The 16,788-nt window shown below is 43.9% G+C and overlaps 1 protein-coding gene across 18 annotated transcripts in view; it reads right to left on the reverse strand.

Moving 5' to 3' along the window:
* PDCD1LG2 (programmed cell death 1 ligand 2) overlaps window positions 1–16,788 on the reverse strand; it is a 97,702-nt gene that overhangs the window by 24,147 nt on the left and 56,767 nt on the right. For 17 of the 18 annotated variants that reach the window (XR_010322869.1, XR_010322870.1, XM_064290539.1 and 14 more), the window contains 2 exons: window positions 15,209–15,514; window positions 5,511–5,780 (listed from right to left, as the gene is read on the reverse strand). Coding sequence is in view for 16 of the 18 variants with exons in the window: in XM_064290539.1 (XP_064146609.1) it covers window positions 5,511–5,780; window positions 15,209–15,514 (576 nt within the window). In the remaining 2 variants the exon portion in view is untranslated. The remainder of the gene's footprint in view (window positions 1–5,510; window positions 5,781–15,208; window positions 15,515–16,788) is intronic. The other variant, XM_064290551.1, reaches the window with a different exon arrangement.

Below are 16,788 nucleotides of genomic sequence, written 5' to 3' on the forward strand. Positions count from 1 at the left end.
AAACAGAGAGCAGCGCATAGTGAGCAGAAAGGGAACAGTCATAAATGACTTTAAAAACTCTGTTATGAATAGTGAAAAATCCATGGGAGAATTACGACTTTGGTTCTTTTGTTGTTGGTATTTGTGCCACACTTTAACATAAAACAAAAATCCTCACAACTGGACCAATAAGTGACATAATGATGATCGAAGAAAAGATTGAAGCTGTCAAAGATTTCATTTTACTTGGGTCCACAATCAACTCCCATGGAAGCGGCAGTCAAGAAATAAAACAATGCATTGCATTGGGGAAATGTGCTACAAAATTCCTCTTTAAAGTGCTGAAAAGCAAAGATGTCACTTTGAGGACTAAGATGTGCCTGACCCAAGCCACGATATCTTCAGTCACCTCGTATGCATGTGAAAGCTGGACAATGAATAAGGAAGACTGAAGAAGTGATGCCTTTGAATTGTGGTGTTGGCAAAGAATATTGGCTATACCACGGGCTGCAAAAGAATGAACCAATCTGTCTTGGAAGAAGTACAGAGTGCTCTTTGGAAGTGAGGACAGCGAGGCTTCGTCTCATGTGCTTTGGACATGATATCCCGAGGGACCAGTCTCTGGAGAAGGGCATCATGCTTTGTAAAATATGATACCCCATGGAGTTTCCAAGGAGTGCCTGGTGGATTTGAACTGCCGACCTTTTGGTTAGCAGCTGTAGCTCTTAGCCACTATGCCACCAGGGTTTCTGATAAAGTAGAGGGTCAGTAAAAAAAGAGGAAAACCCTTGGTGAGATGGATTGACACAGTGGCCGCAACAGTGGGCTCAAACATAGCAATGATTGTGACGATGACTCAGGACCAGGCAGTGTTTTGTTCTGTCGTGCATAGGGTCACTGTGAATTGGAACAGACTCAATGTTACCTAACAACAACAACAATTTGTGCCACAAACAAGAACATCTTCAGGTTCTCTAGTCTGGTTATCCATACAGTCTAGTGCCTGGGAAGATGAGACTGGGATTCTCCAAGACTAATCTCCAACCCATTGATCTGACGTTTGTTGAGCATTTATTATGGGCAAAGCACTCTGCTTTCCCTTTAGTCTGGAAACAAGGAAGATCCATGTGAACAATGAAAGTATATGGAAAATAAAAAAGCAGTAAAAGAAAAAAGACAAGCACGACCACAAGGCAATCACAGAACAGGTACAGGTTTTGGTCCTAGGAGGCAAGATTAGGGAAAGGTCACTGGTACTCTGGAGTTACCTTCTCTTGGAGAAGACTTGAGCTGCCCTGGACAGAAGGTGGGCTTGGAGCTGGGGGAAAAGGTGAATGGTATTTTATGTGGAAGAAAATGGATGTCCAAAGGAGGTGTGGAGGAGGGGAAGTGACAAGCAAGTTCAGAGAGCACACAGTGGTGAAGACGAGCTGGCTAGAGCTGAGGCTCTTTGTCAGGGAATGTTGTTGTTGTTTGCTGCCTTTGAGTCAGCCCTGAAGCATGGCAATCCCATGCATAATGGAACAAAACGCTGCCTCGTCCTTTGCCATCCCATGCTCAGTTGCAAATCAGACCATTGTGATCCATAGGGTTTTCATTAGCTGAGTTTTGGAAGTAGATAGCCAGGCCTTTCTTCCTAGTCTATCTTACTCTGGAAGCTCCACTGAAACCTATTCAGCATCATAGCAAAATGCAAGTCTCCACTGGCAGATGGGTGGTGGCTGTGCGTGAGAGGCATTGACTCGGAATTGAACCCAGGTCTCCTGCATGGGAGGTGAGAATTCAACCACTGAACCACAAATGTCCCCTGTCAGGGAACAATAGGATGAAAGCTAGGAAGGCTGGGTAAACCACATTGAGAATCTCTGGACAGCACAAAGATTTCCCTATTTCATTGCTGGGCACCTTCACACGTGATACCTGAAGAGATCCTGAGCTCTGATACAGACCCCACAGGTCATTTCCATCACCGTTGACTCTTCAGTCACCCATTTCTACCAGTGGGAGAGGGACCAACCTACTCCATTCCTAGCTTATCAAAGCATCAGGACTTCTGCAGAAATGGTCAGTCTGCTCTTTCATTTCTCTACCACCTAGGAAAAGCCACTGAGGCCATCAGTGGTACAAAGGATGGACTCGAATTATTTCAAAACTCACCTTTCCCAGGCCCCTGTCTACCTGCAGAGATTCTTATATGAGTGCCCTTCTAGAAAACCACATTTCATCCAAAGAGAACAAAGTACTGGGATACACTTACCCCCCCGCCCCCCCCAAAAGAAAAACCAAAGCCATTGCTGTCGAGTCGATTCCCACTCATAGTGACCCTATAAGACACAGTAGAACTGCTCCAAAGGGTTTCCAAGGAGTGCCTGGTGGATTTCAACTGCCAACCTTTTGGTTAGTAGCCGTAGCTCTTAACTACTACACCACCAGGGTTTCCAGGGCTACACTTAAGTGGCAGGAAATTCCACATAACAAACGGCAGTTGAGTCAACAATTCCAGGAACAGTAAGTGCCCTTGGGATCGTTAATATTTAAACCCCTAACACTCTAGTGTGAATTAGTTATACCTCATTTTTCATAAGCTGGAAAGTCTGGTGGTCTTAGCAGTAAAAAAAGAGGTAGCGAAGGTTGAAAGATCAATTTGCCTCATTCATTATTTTCACCCAAAGTTGGGCCTAAAAATGGTGTATTTCTAATACCTTTATTTCATTCAAAGTAACCTCCTTGGCAGGACTCCTCTCTTCCTTACTTCATCATCATAACATAGAGAGAAGCTGGGCTAAGTTTAGTGTTGGAATTGAGCAGCAGATTGGGGTAGGCAAGTGGTGAGGTGGTGGAGGGAAACGACAATATGGCTGACTGCGTTCGAAAACTGCTTTAGAGAGGATTTATTTATTTTTTTTTTCAGAAGAAAATACTAGGGAATTAACGATGAGATGGATATTTAGTCACTTCATAGATCCCAGAATCTGGTCTGGGAATTGGGGTCAATCTATGATAAGATTTCCTTTGACTGGGACAGAGCAGTGGTCTCTGATGCCCTGACTCACGTCCTGTTGGCCTCGCCTCTGATTTCTGCCCTAGCTGAGTGTGGCTGAATGGCGGATGGTTCTCTGAAGGAGAATCATGGCCCCCCCACCCCAAGAGCTCCGTGTTCTGATCACTGGAGCTTGTGACTGTGTCGCCTTACACGGCAAAAGGGATTTTGCAGATGTGATTAAATTAGTGATCTTAAAATGGAGAGAATATTCTGCATTATCCTGGGGGGCAAGGAGTAATATAACCAGAGAGGTCCTCAAAAGATGGAAGAGGGAGGTAGGATAGTCAGAGAAAGAGACGTAATGACGGAAACAGAGGTCCAAGTGATGACATTCTTGGCTTTAAAGATGGGGATGGGGTGGGGAACCCAGGAATGCAGGTGGCTTCTAGAAGCTGGGAAAGGCAAGGAGACAGAGCCTCGCCTAGAGCCTCAAGAAGGGATGCAACCCTGCTGACACCTTGACTTGAGCCCAGTGAAACCCATTTTGGACTTTTGATCTCCAGAACTGTAAGATAATAAATTTGTGTTGTTTGGAGATACTAAGTTTATGGTAATTTATTACAGCAGCCATAGGAAATTTATACATTTCGTAATAAAATGACCCGTCTCTTCTGGAATGATTATTATACTAGATGTTGACTGTTTTTTTATAAAATGTCCTTGTCTGGGAAATAAACAGTTGCCAGTTCCCCAGAATTGTTTGACATTTTGCTGGTGTTTTATGTATAAAGCTCGAAAGCACAGGATATACTTCAAAAAACATCCAGTACAGCTAGCTGAGCCTCTGGAGCTTTCTGTAAGAGGCCAGCCTGTCTGGCAACACCCCAAACCAGCTGACTAACTGCAAGACCAGCAGAGAAACATTCATCCTGCTGACTCACAAAACCAAAAAAAAAAGCCACTGCCATCAAGTCGATTCCGACTCATAGGACAGAGTAGAGCTGCCCCCTATGGTTTCCAAGGAACGGCTGGTGGATTTGAACTGCCGACTTCTTGGTTAGCAGCTGAACAGTTAATCACTGTACCACCAGCGCTCCTGCTGACTCATGGTACTGTGCAGTCAAACTTGTAGTCAGCTCCTGCCTGGGGTAGTTAGTGTTGTGCTGGCCATTTCCTGTTTGCCTCCGCAGACCCACACTCTCCTCTCCCAGCCCTGAGAAGCTGACCTTTACCCGATCAATCAGTGGGCCCCTTACCCTCTGACTTCCCGTTGGGTTCAGCCAATGGGAGGCTGTTATATAAATAAGGCAAAGGTAGCCCTCTGTGTATTGACCTCAAGTTGTTTCTTCATAGCAAGCAGAGATTCCTTAGCCTGCTGCTGCCAAACACAAATTTGTACAATTATTTTTAAAATAGCCCAAATAAGCAAATTTCTAGTCAAGAGCCTGCCTATTTCACATATCTTGCAAAACTGTGCCAAACATCTGCTAGCCTCCAATAAGATAAAACTCTTTAGATGTAAGGACCCTAAGGTGCTTCTCCACCACTGGTCTGTCAGTTTGTTGTACTGTGCTGGCTGGCGTGTTGCTGTGATGCTGGCAGTTATGCCACCAGTATTTCAAATACCAGTAGGGTCACCCATAGTGGACAGGTTTCAGCAGAGCTTCCAGACTAAGACAGATTGGGAAGAAAGGCCTGGTAATCTACTTCCAAAACTTAGCTGTTGAAAACGCTATGGCTCACAGCAGAAAACTGCCTGATACAGTGCTGGAAGATGCGACGTTGGTTGGAGAGCACTCAAAATACCCAGTGGCCACAATGATGGACTGAAGCATACCAATGATTGTGAAGATGGCCCAGGACCAGACAATGTTTTATTCTGATGTACATAAAGTCACCGTGAATTGTTGCCAACTCCATGACAACTAACCACAACAAGGTGCTGGGATCTCCAGAGCTCTGTGACCCAGAGACTGCCTACCTTGCTGCAAAAGCGCACTGTATAAGGACACGTAAGCTCCCCACCTTCTCTTCCTCTGGGTTTTCAAACCTTCCTCCGATTTGCTGGCTGCCTGTGTTGCTTGCCCCTGGAAGGCCTCCTGCTGTGGGGGACCACCCCCTGCGTGTGGCTGCCAATGCATAGGCCTCAAAACTGCTATCTCATGGTCGTATCTCTTTCTTGATTAGCCCCAAATTCCCTTGAACTCACTATGGAAGCACCAGCAGGAGATTGGAGGGGGAGAGGAGAATGAGGTTGGGGTATTCATGCAGCCAGCTTCCACCCTGTGTAGTTCCTGCAGCTGTAGCCTCCTTCTCCTGCAGACCATGGCTGCCCCTAGCTGCCTCTCCTGGTCCCAGTGACCACTCACTCCAACACTGGGAATTGCTCCCCCACTGCTGAAGCCCAGGGTCCTGCACTAGCCTTTGTTGGTTTCTCTAACCTCTGCTCAGACCTTCATTGCATTCTCCTCCAGTTACCCATTTTGACTGTACATCTCCTTCCTGCCTGGGCCCTGGCAGATGGAGCCAAGAAGTGGGCAGATGTTACCTTGAGGATCAATGATAGCCGACGTACGTTCCTTCATGTTCTCATTCCAGAACACACAGCTGAAGTTTTGGCCAAGTTGTGGCTTTAAGCGCAGAACACTGGTGACCCGGTAGAGGTTCTCAGGGGTCTTCATGTGGCTGGTGTTGGCAGGAACGCTGACGTTTGGCCAGGAAACTTCTGCTAGGGGATACCCTTCGGCCTGGCATGTGAGCTCCACCTCACCTGTTCCTGGGACCTTAAGGACCTGAGTGTTTATTTTATTGTAGGAAGCTGGACAATAGAAGAAAAAGAAACAAGCCTTTTCTGATTCTTGTAGAACTCTGTATTCAGTGCCATGTGAAATGAATAAAATGATCATTTTCAATATTAAGTAATAATGATTTTCATATATCAAATACTTTCCCAGTGCCAGATATCATGCTATGTTATATACATTGAACTCTTAATTCTTATAATACAACAAAGAAGGCATTGTTGCTAGTCCCATTTTTTGTTGGAGGTAACTGGAGCTAGAGAGGTTGAGTATTTTGCCTACAGTCACATGGCTCATAAGTGGTGGAGCCAATATTTGAGCAGTGAAAGTCTGATTCCAAATCTCAGCAGTGCTCTAAGTCACTGCAACATGTGGCTTCCTGTAGGACTGGAAATTCTCTCACAACTGTGGGTTGGGGGGGGTAAATAAAATCACAAAATAACCCTAAATCTCACTTAGTTGGTGCTTTTTCAAACGTCTTCAGGAGAAAATTGACTTTCTACTTCCCCCTTTCCACTGTTCTCTTTGATGTCAAGAGGAGAAAAAATAAAGACCTAGATAATAAATCTATCGCTAGTCAGGAGTTGGGTGTAATTATTATGTATTTCTTCTGCCTGACACATACACACGTGTGTGCACACATGTACACGGTTCATGCACACACATGCATGTCTGCACACACATGTCTGTGTGGTATATCCTGAGTGAACTAATCATTATAGCTCCCTGCCCTCTAGAAAACTGAGATCTAAATGGACACAGATGATATTGAGAGCAACGGGATTACACAAGGACAAATTGTCCAATTATCTGAGATAATAGCTAAAAATAACCCAAGCATTAACACTATATGCAGATACCAGGGAGTGTGGAAAGTAACCTGTTGGAAGAGGAAGACGGAATGAACACTGACTTTGATCAGGTAGGAAATGTTTCTTTAAGAAATAGAATTTCAATAAAAATCTTTGGGAAGGAAAAAAATATATATGGCATGGGTATAATGAAACTATTTTTTTCTAAAATTGTTGAGAGGCGTATAAATGTATATAAACATTTTGAAAAGTAACTTTGCATTGAAATAATAACAGCCATGTGGAAAACTTCAAATATGTGTGATTTATTAAGTGCTTTCCATGTGCTGAGCTTTGAGCTTTTACATACCATGGATGAGGAAGAGCTGTTCATGTCCTGCTCTGAAATGTTTGCCCCTCGGCCCCCCGCCTTGTTATGTGTCCATATGTTAAAACAAACAAACAAACAAACAGAAAACCAAACCTGTTGCCGGTCAAGTTGATTTCCAACTCATAGCAACCCTACAGGACAGAGTAGAACTGCCCCATAGGGTTCCCAAGGAGTGACTAGTAGATCCGAACTGCCAACCTTTTGATTAGCAGCCATGCTCTTTAGCCACTGCATCACTAGGACTCCCTAATTTGATTGGTTATAGCAGAGACACTCACTAGGTAACAGTTCATTAGGCAGCAGGGTAACTGCACCCCGATGTATAATCTGTGGACCCTGCAGCCTACTCTGAAGTTCTGGTCTCCATGGGGTAAGCTTCCCCAGCTAGGCCTGCCCGCCTGCCTCACAGGCTCTGATGTCTTCCTTTGTTGTTATTGTTGTGAGCTGCCTTCAAATCAGCCCCTGGCTCATGGTGTCCCCATGCACAACAGAATGAAACTAGGCCTGGACCCGTGCCACCCCCATGGTCAGTTGCAGCTCAGACTGTTGTGACCTGTAGGGTTTTCACTGAATGATTTTCGGAAGTAGATCACAGGTCTTTCTTCCGATTCCATCTTAGTTTCGAAGCTCTGCTGAAACCTGTTTAGTATCGTAGCAACACACAAGCTTCTGCTGACAGACAGGTGTTGGCAGTGAATGCGGTGCATTGGCTGGGAATCAAACCCGTGTCTCCTGTATGGAAGGTGAGAATTCTACTACTGAACCACCACTGCTGCCGATATCTTCCTGTTGTTGTTGTTAGGTGCCATCGAGTCAGTTCCGACTCATAGCGACCCCATGCACAACAGAACGAAACGCTGCCCAGTCCTGCGCCATCCTTACAATCGTTGTGATGCTTGAGCTCACTGTTGCTGCCACTGTGTCAATCCACCTCGTTGAGGCTCTTCCTCTTTTCTGCTGACCCTGTACTCTGCCAAGCATGATGTCCTTCTCCAGGGACTGATTCCTCTGGACAACATGTCCAAAGTATGTAAGACACAGTCTCGCCATCCTTCTAAGGAGCATTCTGGTTGTACTTCTTCCAAGACAGATTTGTTCATTCTGTTGGCAGTCCATGGTATATTCAATATTCTTCACCAATACCACAATTCAAAGTTGTCGATTCTTCTTCGGTCTTCCTTATTCACTGTCCAGCTTTCACATGCATATGACGCGATTGAAAATACCATGGCTTGGGTCAGGTGCACCTTAGTCTTCAAGGTGACACCTTTGTTCTTCAAAACTTCAAAGAGGTCCTTTGCAGCAGACTTACCCAATGCAATGCGTCTTTTGATTTCTTGACTACTGCTTCCATGGCTGTTGATTGTGGATCCAAGTAAAATGAAACCCTTGACAACTTCAATCTTTTCTCCATTTATCATGATGTTGCTCATTGGTCCAGTTGTGAGGATTTTTGTTTTCTTTATGTTGAGGTGCAATCCATACTGAAGGCTGTGGTCCTTGATCTTCATTAGTAAGTGCTTCAAATCCTCTTCGCTTTCAGCAAGCAAGGTTGTGTCATCTGCATAACACGGGTTGATAATGAGTCTTCCTCCAATCCTGATGCCCTGTTCTTCTTCATATAGTCCAGCTTCTCAGATTATTTGCTCAGCATACAGATTGAATAGGTATGGTGAAAGAATACAACCCTGACACACACCTTTCCTGACTTTAAACCAATCAGTATCCCTTTGTTCTGTCTGAACAACTGCCTCGATCTATGTAAAGGTTCCTCTTGAGCACAATTAAGTGTTCTGGAATTCCCATTCTTTGCGATGTTATCCATAGTTTGTTACAATCCACACAGCTGAATGCCTTTGCATAATCAATAAAACACAGGTAAACATCCTTCTGGTATTCTCTGCTTTCAGCCAGGATCCATCTGACATCAGCAATGATATCCCTGGTTCCACGTCCTCTTCTGAAACCGCCCTGAATTTCTGGCAGTTCCCTGTCGGTATACTGCTGCAGCCATTTTTGAATGATCTTCAGCAAAATTTTGCTTACGTGTGATATTAACGATATTGTTCTATAATTTCCAAGTTCAGTTGGATCACCTTTCTTGGGAATAGGCATAAATATGGATATCTTCCAGTCAGTTAGCCAGGAAGCTGTCTTCCATATTTCTTGGCATAGACGAGTGAGCACCTCCAGCGCTACATCTGTTTGTTGAAACATCTCAGTTGATATTCCATCAATTCCTGGAGCCTTATTTTTCGCCAATGCCTTCAGAGCAGCTTGGACTTCTTCCTTCAGTACCATCGGATCATACCCCACCTCTTGAAATGGTTGAACATCGACTAATTCTTTTTGGTATAATGACTCTGTGTATTCTTTCCATCCTCTTTTGATACTTCCTGCGCCGTTTAATATTTTCCCCATGGAATCCTTCACTATTGCAACTCAGGGCTTGAATTTTTTCTTCAATTCTTTCAGCTTGAGAAATGTCAAGCATGTTTTTCCAATTTTCCTAGATTCATACTTCGTACATTCCAGGTTCTGATTATTAATGGCTGTTTGCAGCTGTTTCTTCTCATTTCGTGTCGTGACACATCAAAAAATGAAGGTCCCGAAAGCTTTACTCCATCCACGTCATGGAGGCAGCTCTTCCCCGGTCATCTTTTCAGTGCCTTCCAACCTGGGGGGCTCATGTTCCAGCACTAAATCAGACAATGTTCCGCTTCTATTCATAAGGTTTTCACTGGCTAATGCTTTTCAGAAGTAGACTGCCAGGTCCTTCTTCCTAGTGTGTCTTAGTCTGGAAGCTCAGCTGAAACCTGTCCTCCAGGGATGGCCCTGCTGGTATCTGAATACCAGTGGCATAACTTCCAGCTTCACAGCAACACGCAAGCCCCCACAGTATGATAAACTGACAGACACTTGGGGGGATATCTTCCTAGCTCACAGTATTCCAGCTTCTTCTAGGGGCTAGGCGAGTCAGGCAGATTTTCTTATCCTTGAAGCTGGGTGTATGAGTGAGTGTTATGGATTGAATTGTGTCCCCCCAAAAACATATGTCAACTTGGCTAGTCCATGATTCCCAGTATTGTGTGATTGTCCACCATTTTGTCATCTGATGTGATTTTCCTTTGTGTTGTAAATCCTACTTCTATGATGTCAATAAGGCAGGATTAGAAGAAGTTATGTTAATGAGGCAAGACTTAATCTATAAGATTAGGTTGTGTCTTAAGTTAATCTCTTTTGAGATATAAATGACAGAAGTGAGCAGAGAGACATGGAGACCTCATACCACCAAGAAACAAGAGCCAGAATAACACATCCTTTGGACCCAGAGTCTCTGTGTCGAGAAGCTCCTCGACCAGGGAAGATTGATGACAAGGACCTTCCCCAGAGCCAACAGAGAGAGAAAGCCTTTCCCTGGAGCTGGCACCCTGAATTCAGACTTCTAGCCTCCTAGACTGTGAGAGAATAAACTTCTGTTTGTTAAAGCTATACACTTGTGGTATTTCTGTTACAGCAGCACTAGATGACTAAGACAGTGAGCTTGGGGTCTGATCTGCAAACCTGAACTCTTAGACTGATAATGAGGGAGCAAGAAGCAAGATGCTCCGTGTTCTAAGCCGTGTTCTCCAGCAAAGAGGAAAAACAGGAAGCATGTGTTCACCCTAATATTAATAAAAAATGAGGCCCATTTTCCATCTGGCTGTTGATTCTTATATGTATAGATCATTTAGTCAAGAACTTGGAGAGGAGCAGGGGTAAGTGGCTCCAAACCTGACTCCAGGTCCTTAACGCATGCTGTTCTTGTTGTTAGTTGCCACTGAGTTGGCTCCAACTCATGGTGACCTTGTATATAACAGAATGTAACATTGGCCAGTCCTGTGCCATCTTCATGATCGTTGCTATGCTTGAGCCACTTATTGTGGCTATGGCGTCAACCCATCTCATTGAGGGTTTCCCTCGTTTTCGATGACCTTGTACTTTACTAACCATGATATCCTTTTCTAGTGATTGGTCTTTCCTGATGATGTGTTCAAAGCAAGTGAGCTGAAGCCTCACCACCCTCGCTTCTAAGGAGTATTCTGGTTGTATTTCTCCTAAGACTTATTTGTTCATTCTGGCAGTCCATGATATATTCAATATTCTTCACCTAACACATACATCGTCTCATTGAAACTACACAAAGACCCCATGAGGTAGGTACAATTTATATCCACGCTTTGTCGATGAGGAAACAGGTGGGTTTCAGCGTTGGGGACCTGACACATGCCCTTCTCTCCTACAGTTCTGCATTCTGCGCAGGGTCACCCAAAGAGAATGATTCTCTGTCTAGCAGCAGAGGTCTGAGGATGGAGCAGCATAAACAGGAAGAATAGGCTTTCCTGGGAGACTTAGAAAGGAGCTCTGGTGGCACAGCGGTTAAAGCGCTCAGCTGCTGTTGGAATCTACTAGCTGCTCCATGAGAAAAAATGTGGCAGTTTGCTTCCGTGAAGATTACAGCCTCAGAAATCCTATGGGCAGTTCTACTCTGTCCTATAAGGCCTGTATGAGTTGGAGTCAACTTGACAGCAGTGGGTTTGGCTTTTTGGGTTTTGAAGCACCCGGAGTAGTAGAAGATGAAGAGAATCAGGTTCTAAAGCAGCCTACTGAAAGGCTTGACCTGGATGGACTCACTAGTCTCCATGGAGCTTAATTTTGGCCTATTTCTAGCAATTAAACATCTGAAGTCCCTGGTTAAGCACTCGGCTACTAGCCAAAAGATTGGTAGTTTGAACCCACCTAGAGGTGCCTTGGAAAACAGGCCTGGTGATCTGCTTCCAAAAGGTCACAGGCTTGAAAACCCTATTGAGCAGTTTTACTCTGCACACATGGGGTCGACATGAGTTGAAATTGACTCAACAGCTACTGACAACAACAGCAACAAAAATAACATATCTCTAGTTTTATTTTGAATATCTATATTTATTTTCTCTTAGTTTGATGTTCTCTTCTAATCACCTCATTCTATTATGTTATATTTTGGTAAGCTCTCTCAGGTCATTCTGAGGATGAAGTAGAATAAATGGATTCATTGGGACAGTGTGTTGTGGACGAGGGTCTGGCCTACTCCTGCAGGGTGGCCCAGGGTAAGAAGCTGGCCTCGAAGGCAGTGACAAGAGGTAACTTGAGAGGTGGGAGGCCCAGGAATCAGGAGCTGGGCTGAGGCTTTGACTTGGGATATGAAAATGAGGGAGCAGACGGGAGAGATGTTAGCCTTAAAGAATCGGCAAGATTTGGGGAAGGATAGACCCCACACTCTACATTTTATACGATGCTACACACATGTTTATACAATATCAAATATGTTTATAATTATAAATTTAATTTATAAATTGTAGAAATATGTTTATACAATATCAAAGCACCTCCATAGCCTCTTTCTCATTTGGGAAGTAGCTGAAAAGGCAACATGATCAGTGGGGAAGATGAACTGAGGCTGATATTCTTAGGAAAAGATGAGCAAATTTTAGAATTTCAGAAGTGGATGTGATCTTAAAATTCAACTTCTCCAACTTCCTACTTAATAAGAACTATCTTCTACAGCATCGCTGCTAGATAACTATCTTGACGAACGTCCTGTGTGTACTTGAGTATAATGTGTGGTCTGCAATTGTTGGGCTTAAGTTCTATATATGTCTATCAGGTCAGATTGACTAATTGTGTTGTTCAGATCTTCTATTTTCTTATTTAATTTTTTTTTTCAATCAATTACTAATAGAGGTAGATTGAAATGTCCGAATAGGATTGTGTACTTCTCCTTTTAGGTCTGTCAGTTTTTGTTTTATGTATTTTGAAACTATGCTGTTAGATGCCCACAGATTTAAGATTGTTATGTCTTCCTGTAGAATTGACCCTTTCGTCATTATGAAATGTCCCTCTTTATCTTTAGTAATGCTTGTTTTCTAATATTAATAACCTGCTAGATAACTAATTTTTGGTTATATACATCCATGAATGGGAGCTGCTACTTCCAGAGGTAGACTTCGCCATGATTACACAACAAGAAAGTTAAACTTTCATCCTTGTGCCAAATGAAATTTTGCCTCTTTGTAACTTCCACCTATTGGTGCTTGTCTGGTTTAGTAAAAGAACATACGGAAAACATGGTAGTTAAGATCATGGGCTTTGGAGGCCCAAAAGTTTGGCAAGGCTTAAGCCAAAGGCTGGTTACAGGATCTCTCTGAGTTCTCAGTTTTTTCATTTATAAAATGGGCATGATTATACTTATCCTTAACAGGGGAGTTAGGTTAATGGGTAGGTGGGGTGAGGGCAGAGAAACACTGACATAGTTTAACTCAGAACAGTCAATGAAACCTGGAAAATAAAAGCCAATGAACAGATCTAAATCCTTTCTTTCACAGTTGTTACACTGTCTTTCCCAAAGCGGTCTTTGTCAGGACACACAAGACTGCGAAGGTTCTCTTCAGATTTAGGTTCCTGGCTAATGTTGTGGCGGAGAGGTAGAGAGCCCTGAACCTAAAGGAATGGGCACAGTACTACTTAATGGGGTGCTCTTGAGCAATCCAAAAGTCGCTGGGTGACACAAATGGTTTGCACTAGACTACTAACCTAAAGGTTGGAGGTTCAAACACACCTAGTGTCCCCATGGAAGAAAGGCCTGGTGATCTGCTTCCATAAAGATTATAGCTAAGAAAACCCTATGGAGCAGTTCTACTCTGTCATATAGGGTCACCATGAGTTGGAATGGGCTCCATGTGTTTGTTTTTGTTTTTGTTTTCTGGTTGGGCAATCCACTTCGCTTCTCTGTGCCTCATAGTTTGCCTGCAGCAGATGGGGCTTAGATTAGGGCAGTGTTCTCCAGATGTTTTACACTATGACCTACAGTAAGAGGAGACATTTTATGCCAAGATCCCAACACACACACACACACACACACTCCTCTGAAACAAAAGTTTCAGAAAGCAATACTCACTTTTACTACGTGATACCCTAGGATATTTTCTATTACATTCTATCCTATCCTATTCTGTTTATTTTACTGGAATAAACAAACACCCAGCTAGTTACTGCTCACTAAATTGATTTAAGTCATTAATGAATGGCAAACTATGGTTTGAAAAGTCTTAACTAGAGGAATTAGTGCCCATGGAAGCAGCAGTCAAGAAATCAAACAGCATGTCGCATTGGGCAAATCTGCTGTAAAAGACCTCTTTAAAGTGTTAAAAAGCAAAGATGTCACTTTGAGGACTAAGGCGTGCCTGACCCAAGTTGTGGTATTTTCAATTGCCTCATATGCATGCAAAAACTGGACAATGAATAAGGAAGACTGAAGAATTAATGCCTTTGAATTATGATGTTGGCAAAGAATATTGAATATACCATGGACTGCCAGAGAAAAAACTGTTTTGACAGAGAACAGCCAGAATTCGCCTTAGAAGCAAGGATGGCAAGACTTCATCTCATGTACTTTGGACATGTTATCAGGAAGAACCAGTCCCTGGGGGCAGACATCATGAATGATAAAGTAGAGAAGCATTGAAAAAGAGGAAGACCGTCAACGAGATGGACTGACACAGCGGCTGCAACAATGAGCTCAAACATAGCAACGACTGTGAAGGTGGCGCAGGACCGGGCAGTGTTTCATTCTGTTGTCCAAAGGGTTGCTATGAGTCACAGCTGACTTAATTGCACCTAACAACAGCAGAGGAGCTATTTCTGAAAGGATAGCTCAATAATCAGGTGAGGCTGTTCCTTGGGAAGGCTGAATTAGGCGGTTTATCTTTTGGCACCCTCTTGCCTTGCAAGGACTCATTTTTCCTGGCTTTCTCTAGCCCATTTGATTTCTACAACCCCTATGGCTGCTTGGCTGCTAACCAAAAGCTTGGAGGTTCAAGTCCACCTAAGGCACGTTGGAAGAAAACCTTGATGATCTACTTCTGAAAAATTAGCCATTGAAAACCCTGTGGAGCACAGTTCTTTTCTGACACACATGGGGTCACCATGAGTTGGAATGGACTCAAGACAACTGGTACCGGTACCTCTATTTATCCTCACCTCAGGTGCTTCCTGCTCAGATGAAAAAATATTTTTGACCAAGTGTTCCTATTTTCGGTAAGATAGCTCAGTCTCCTTCCTTATAGCCATTCTCCCAGTTTTTGCTTTAGTGGGTTTCCTAGCTCTAATGGGTTTCTGTCCCTTGCTGCTGACATGGGTCCCACGTTGGGAGAAGCCAGCATAGATTCCGGTCCTTGAAACCACTCACCTTTGACTTTCAGAGTCAGGTACTTGTAGTCCCAGGCGTTCCTGTAGACGATCAAGCAGCGGTACTGCCCCGCATCGCTCATGCGGACTTGGGGGATGTAGAATAAGGCCTTATGCAGGGGCAGCTGCTCCTCCAGCAAAATGGCTCTTTCATTGTGCGAGGATGTGTCATTTTCCATTTTTTGCAAATGAGCTGTTATTGCTCCAAGTTCAACAGGATCTCCAGTGTCAAAATCACACTCCAGGGTCACGTTGCTGCCATGATCTACCACGTACAGTTCCTTGGGGACAGTCACTGTGAAAAAAGCTGAAAAGGAAACAAGGCATTCTGCTTATGTTTGCCTTTATACTTCAGTTCTGTCCGGAGCGGGGACTGAGGAGACCCACCCACCCTCGTTTCCTAAGAGATCCCTGCCATTATCTGGGCATCACTTTGGACTGCTTTCTCTCCTTTGCCCCACTGAGTCCAGACAAGAGTGCGATTCTCGATGCATTGCTCTGTGGTAATTCTTTCCTCTAAACATTTCCCACTTGTGCAGGTGAGTGGCTTCCTGCCGCCTGCCCATCCCTGGGTGTCCTAGCAAGATCTTCTGACCAAGCACAACTTGCTCTTGCTGGTCTCTTCTACCTCATTCCCTGGGGCCCTGCAGCCTGTCCACGTGAGAACAGACTTTCTCCTAAGACTTCCATACCATTGAGGTCCCAGCCCATTTTACCTGACTGCCTTCACATCTTATTATTCAGGTTCATTTTTGTCAATCCATATGCACTAATTGACATCTTTCTCTACCAAATACCACTTCCTACGCCGGTGATAGTAATAGTAAAGCTATCCTTTCTTGAGTTCTTAGGCTATATTACACATGAACTCTGCTAATACATTATCTCAGTCTTCCCAGGAAACCCGCAAAGTTGGCATACTGTTATCTTCTTTTTTATGGAGAATGGAACTATGGCACAGAGAGGTTAAGCAACTTGTCCAAGATCACACAACCAGCATCAGGGCCACATCACGCAAGCCCATTGTTAAGTACTTAATATTTATTAAGTACTTCCAATGAGCCAGACACTCAAAACTGTTATATACATCATATATATAATATTTTGTAAGTAACTACTGGTGTCAGGCACTGTGCTGAGCCTTTCCTCCCAGTCCATCTTCGTCTGGAAGCTCCAATGAAACCTGTTGTGGCATTACAGCAGCAGACACCTCCACTGATAGACAGCTGGTGGCTGCGCGTGAGGGGCATTGACTGGGAATAGAACCCAGGTCTGTCACGTGAAAGGTGAGAATTCTACGACTACACCCATGCTGTCTCTTCATATTCTATTATATAAAACAGGAAACAGGGAAGAGAAATGAGGTGTGCAAAGAAGGTTAGTTGCCGAGTCTGAGGCACTGCAAGAATTAGGTAGAAGACTTTGGGTCTAGATGCTAGTGAATCTGCTTAGCAATTTATTGAGCATGCTTCGGCTTTCTTCGCATGAGAACAGGATGCCTGTAACTTCCTCTGGAACTCCCCACAGCATACAGCAGAACTCCCCGGTCTACTGTCTGGGCCTTTGACAAAACTCCATTTT

Source organism: Loxodonta africana, chromosome 9 (assembly GCF_030014295.1).
Source record: "Loxodonta africana isolate mLoxAfr1 chromosome 9, mLoxAfr1.hap2, whole genome shotgun sequence".
Classification (NCBI taxonomy): Eukaryota; Metazoa; Chordata; class Mammalia; order Proboscidea; family Elephantidae; genus Loxodonta; species Loxodonta africana.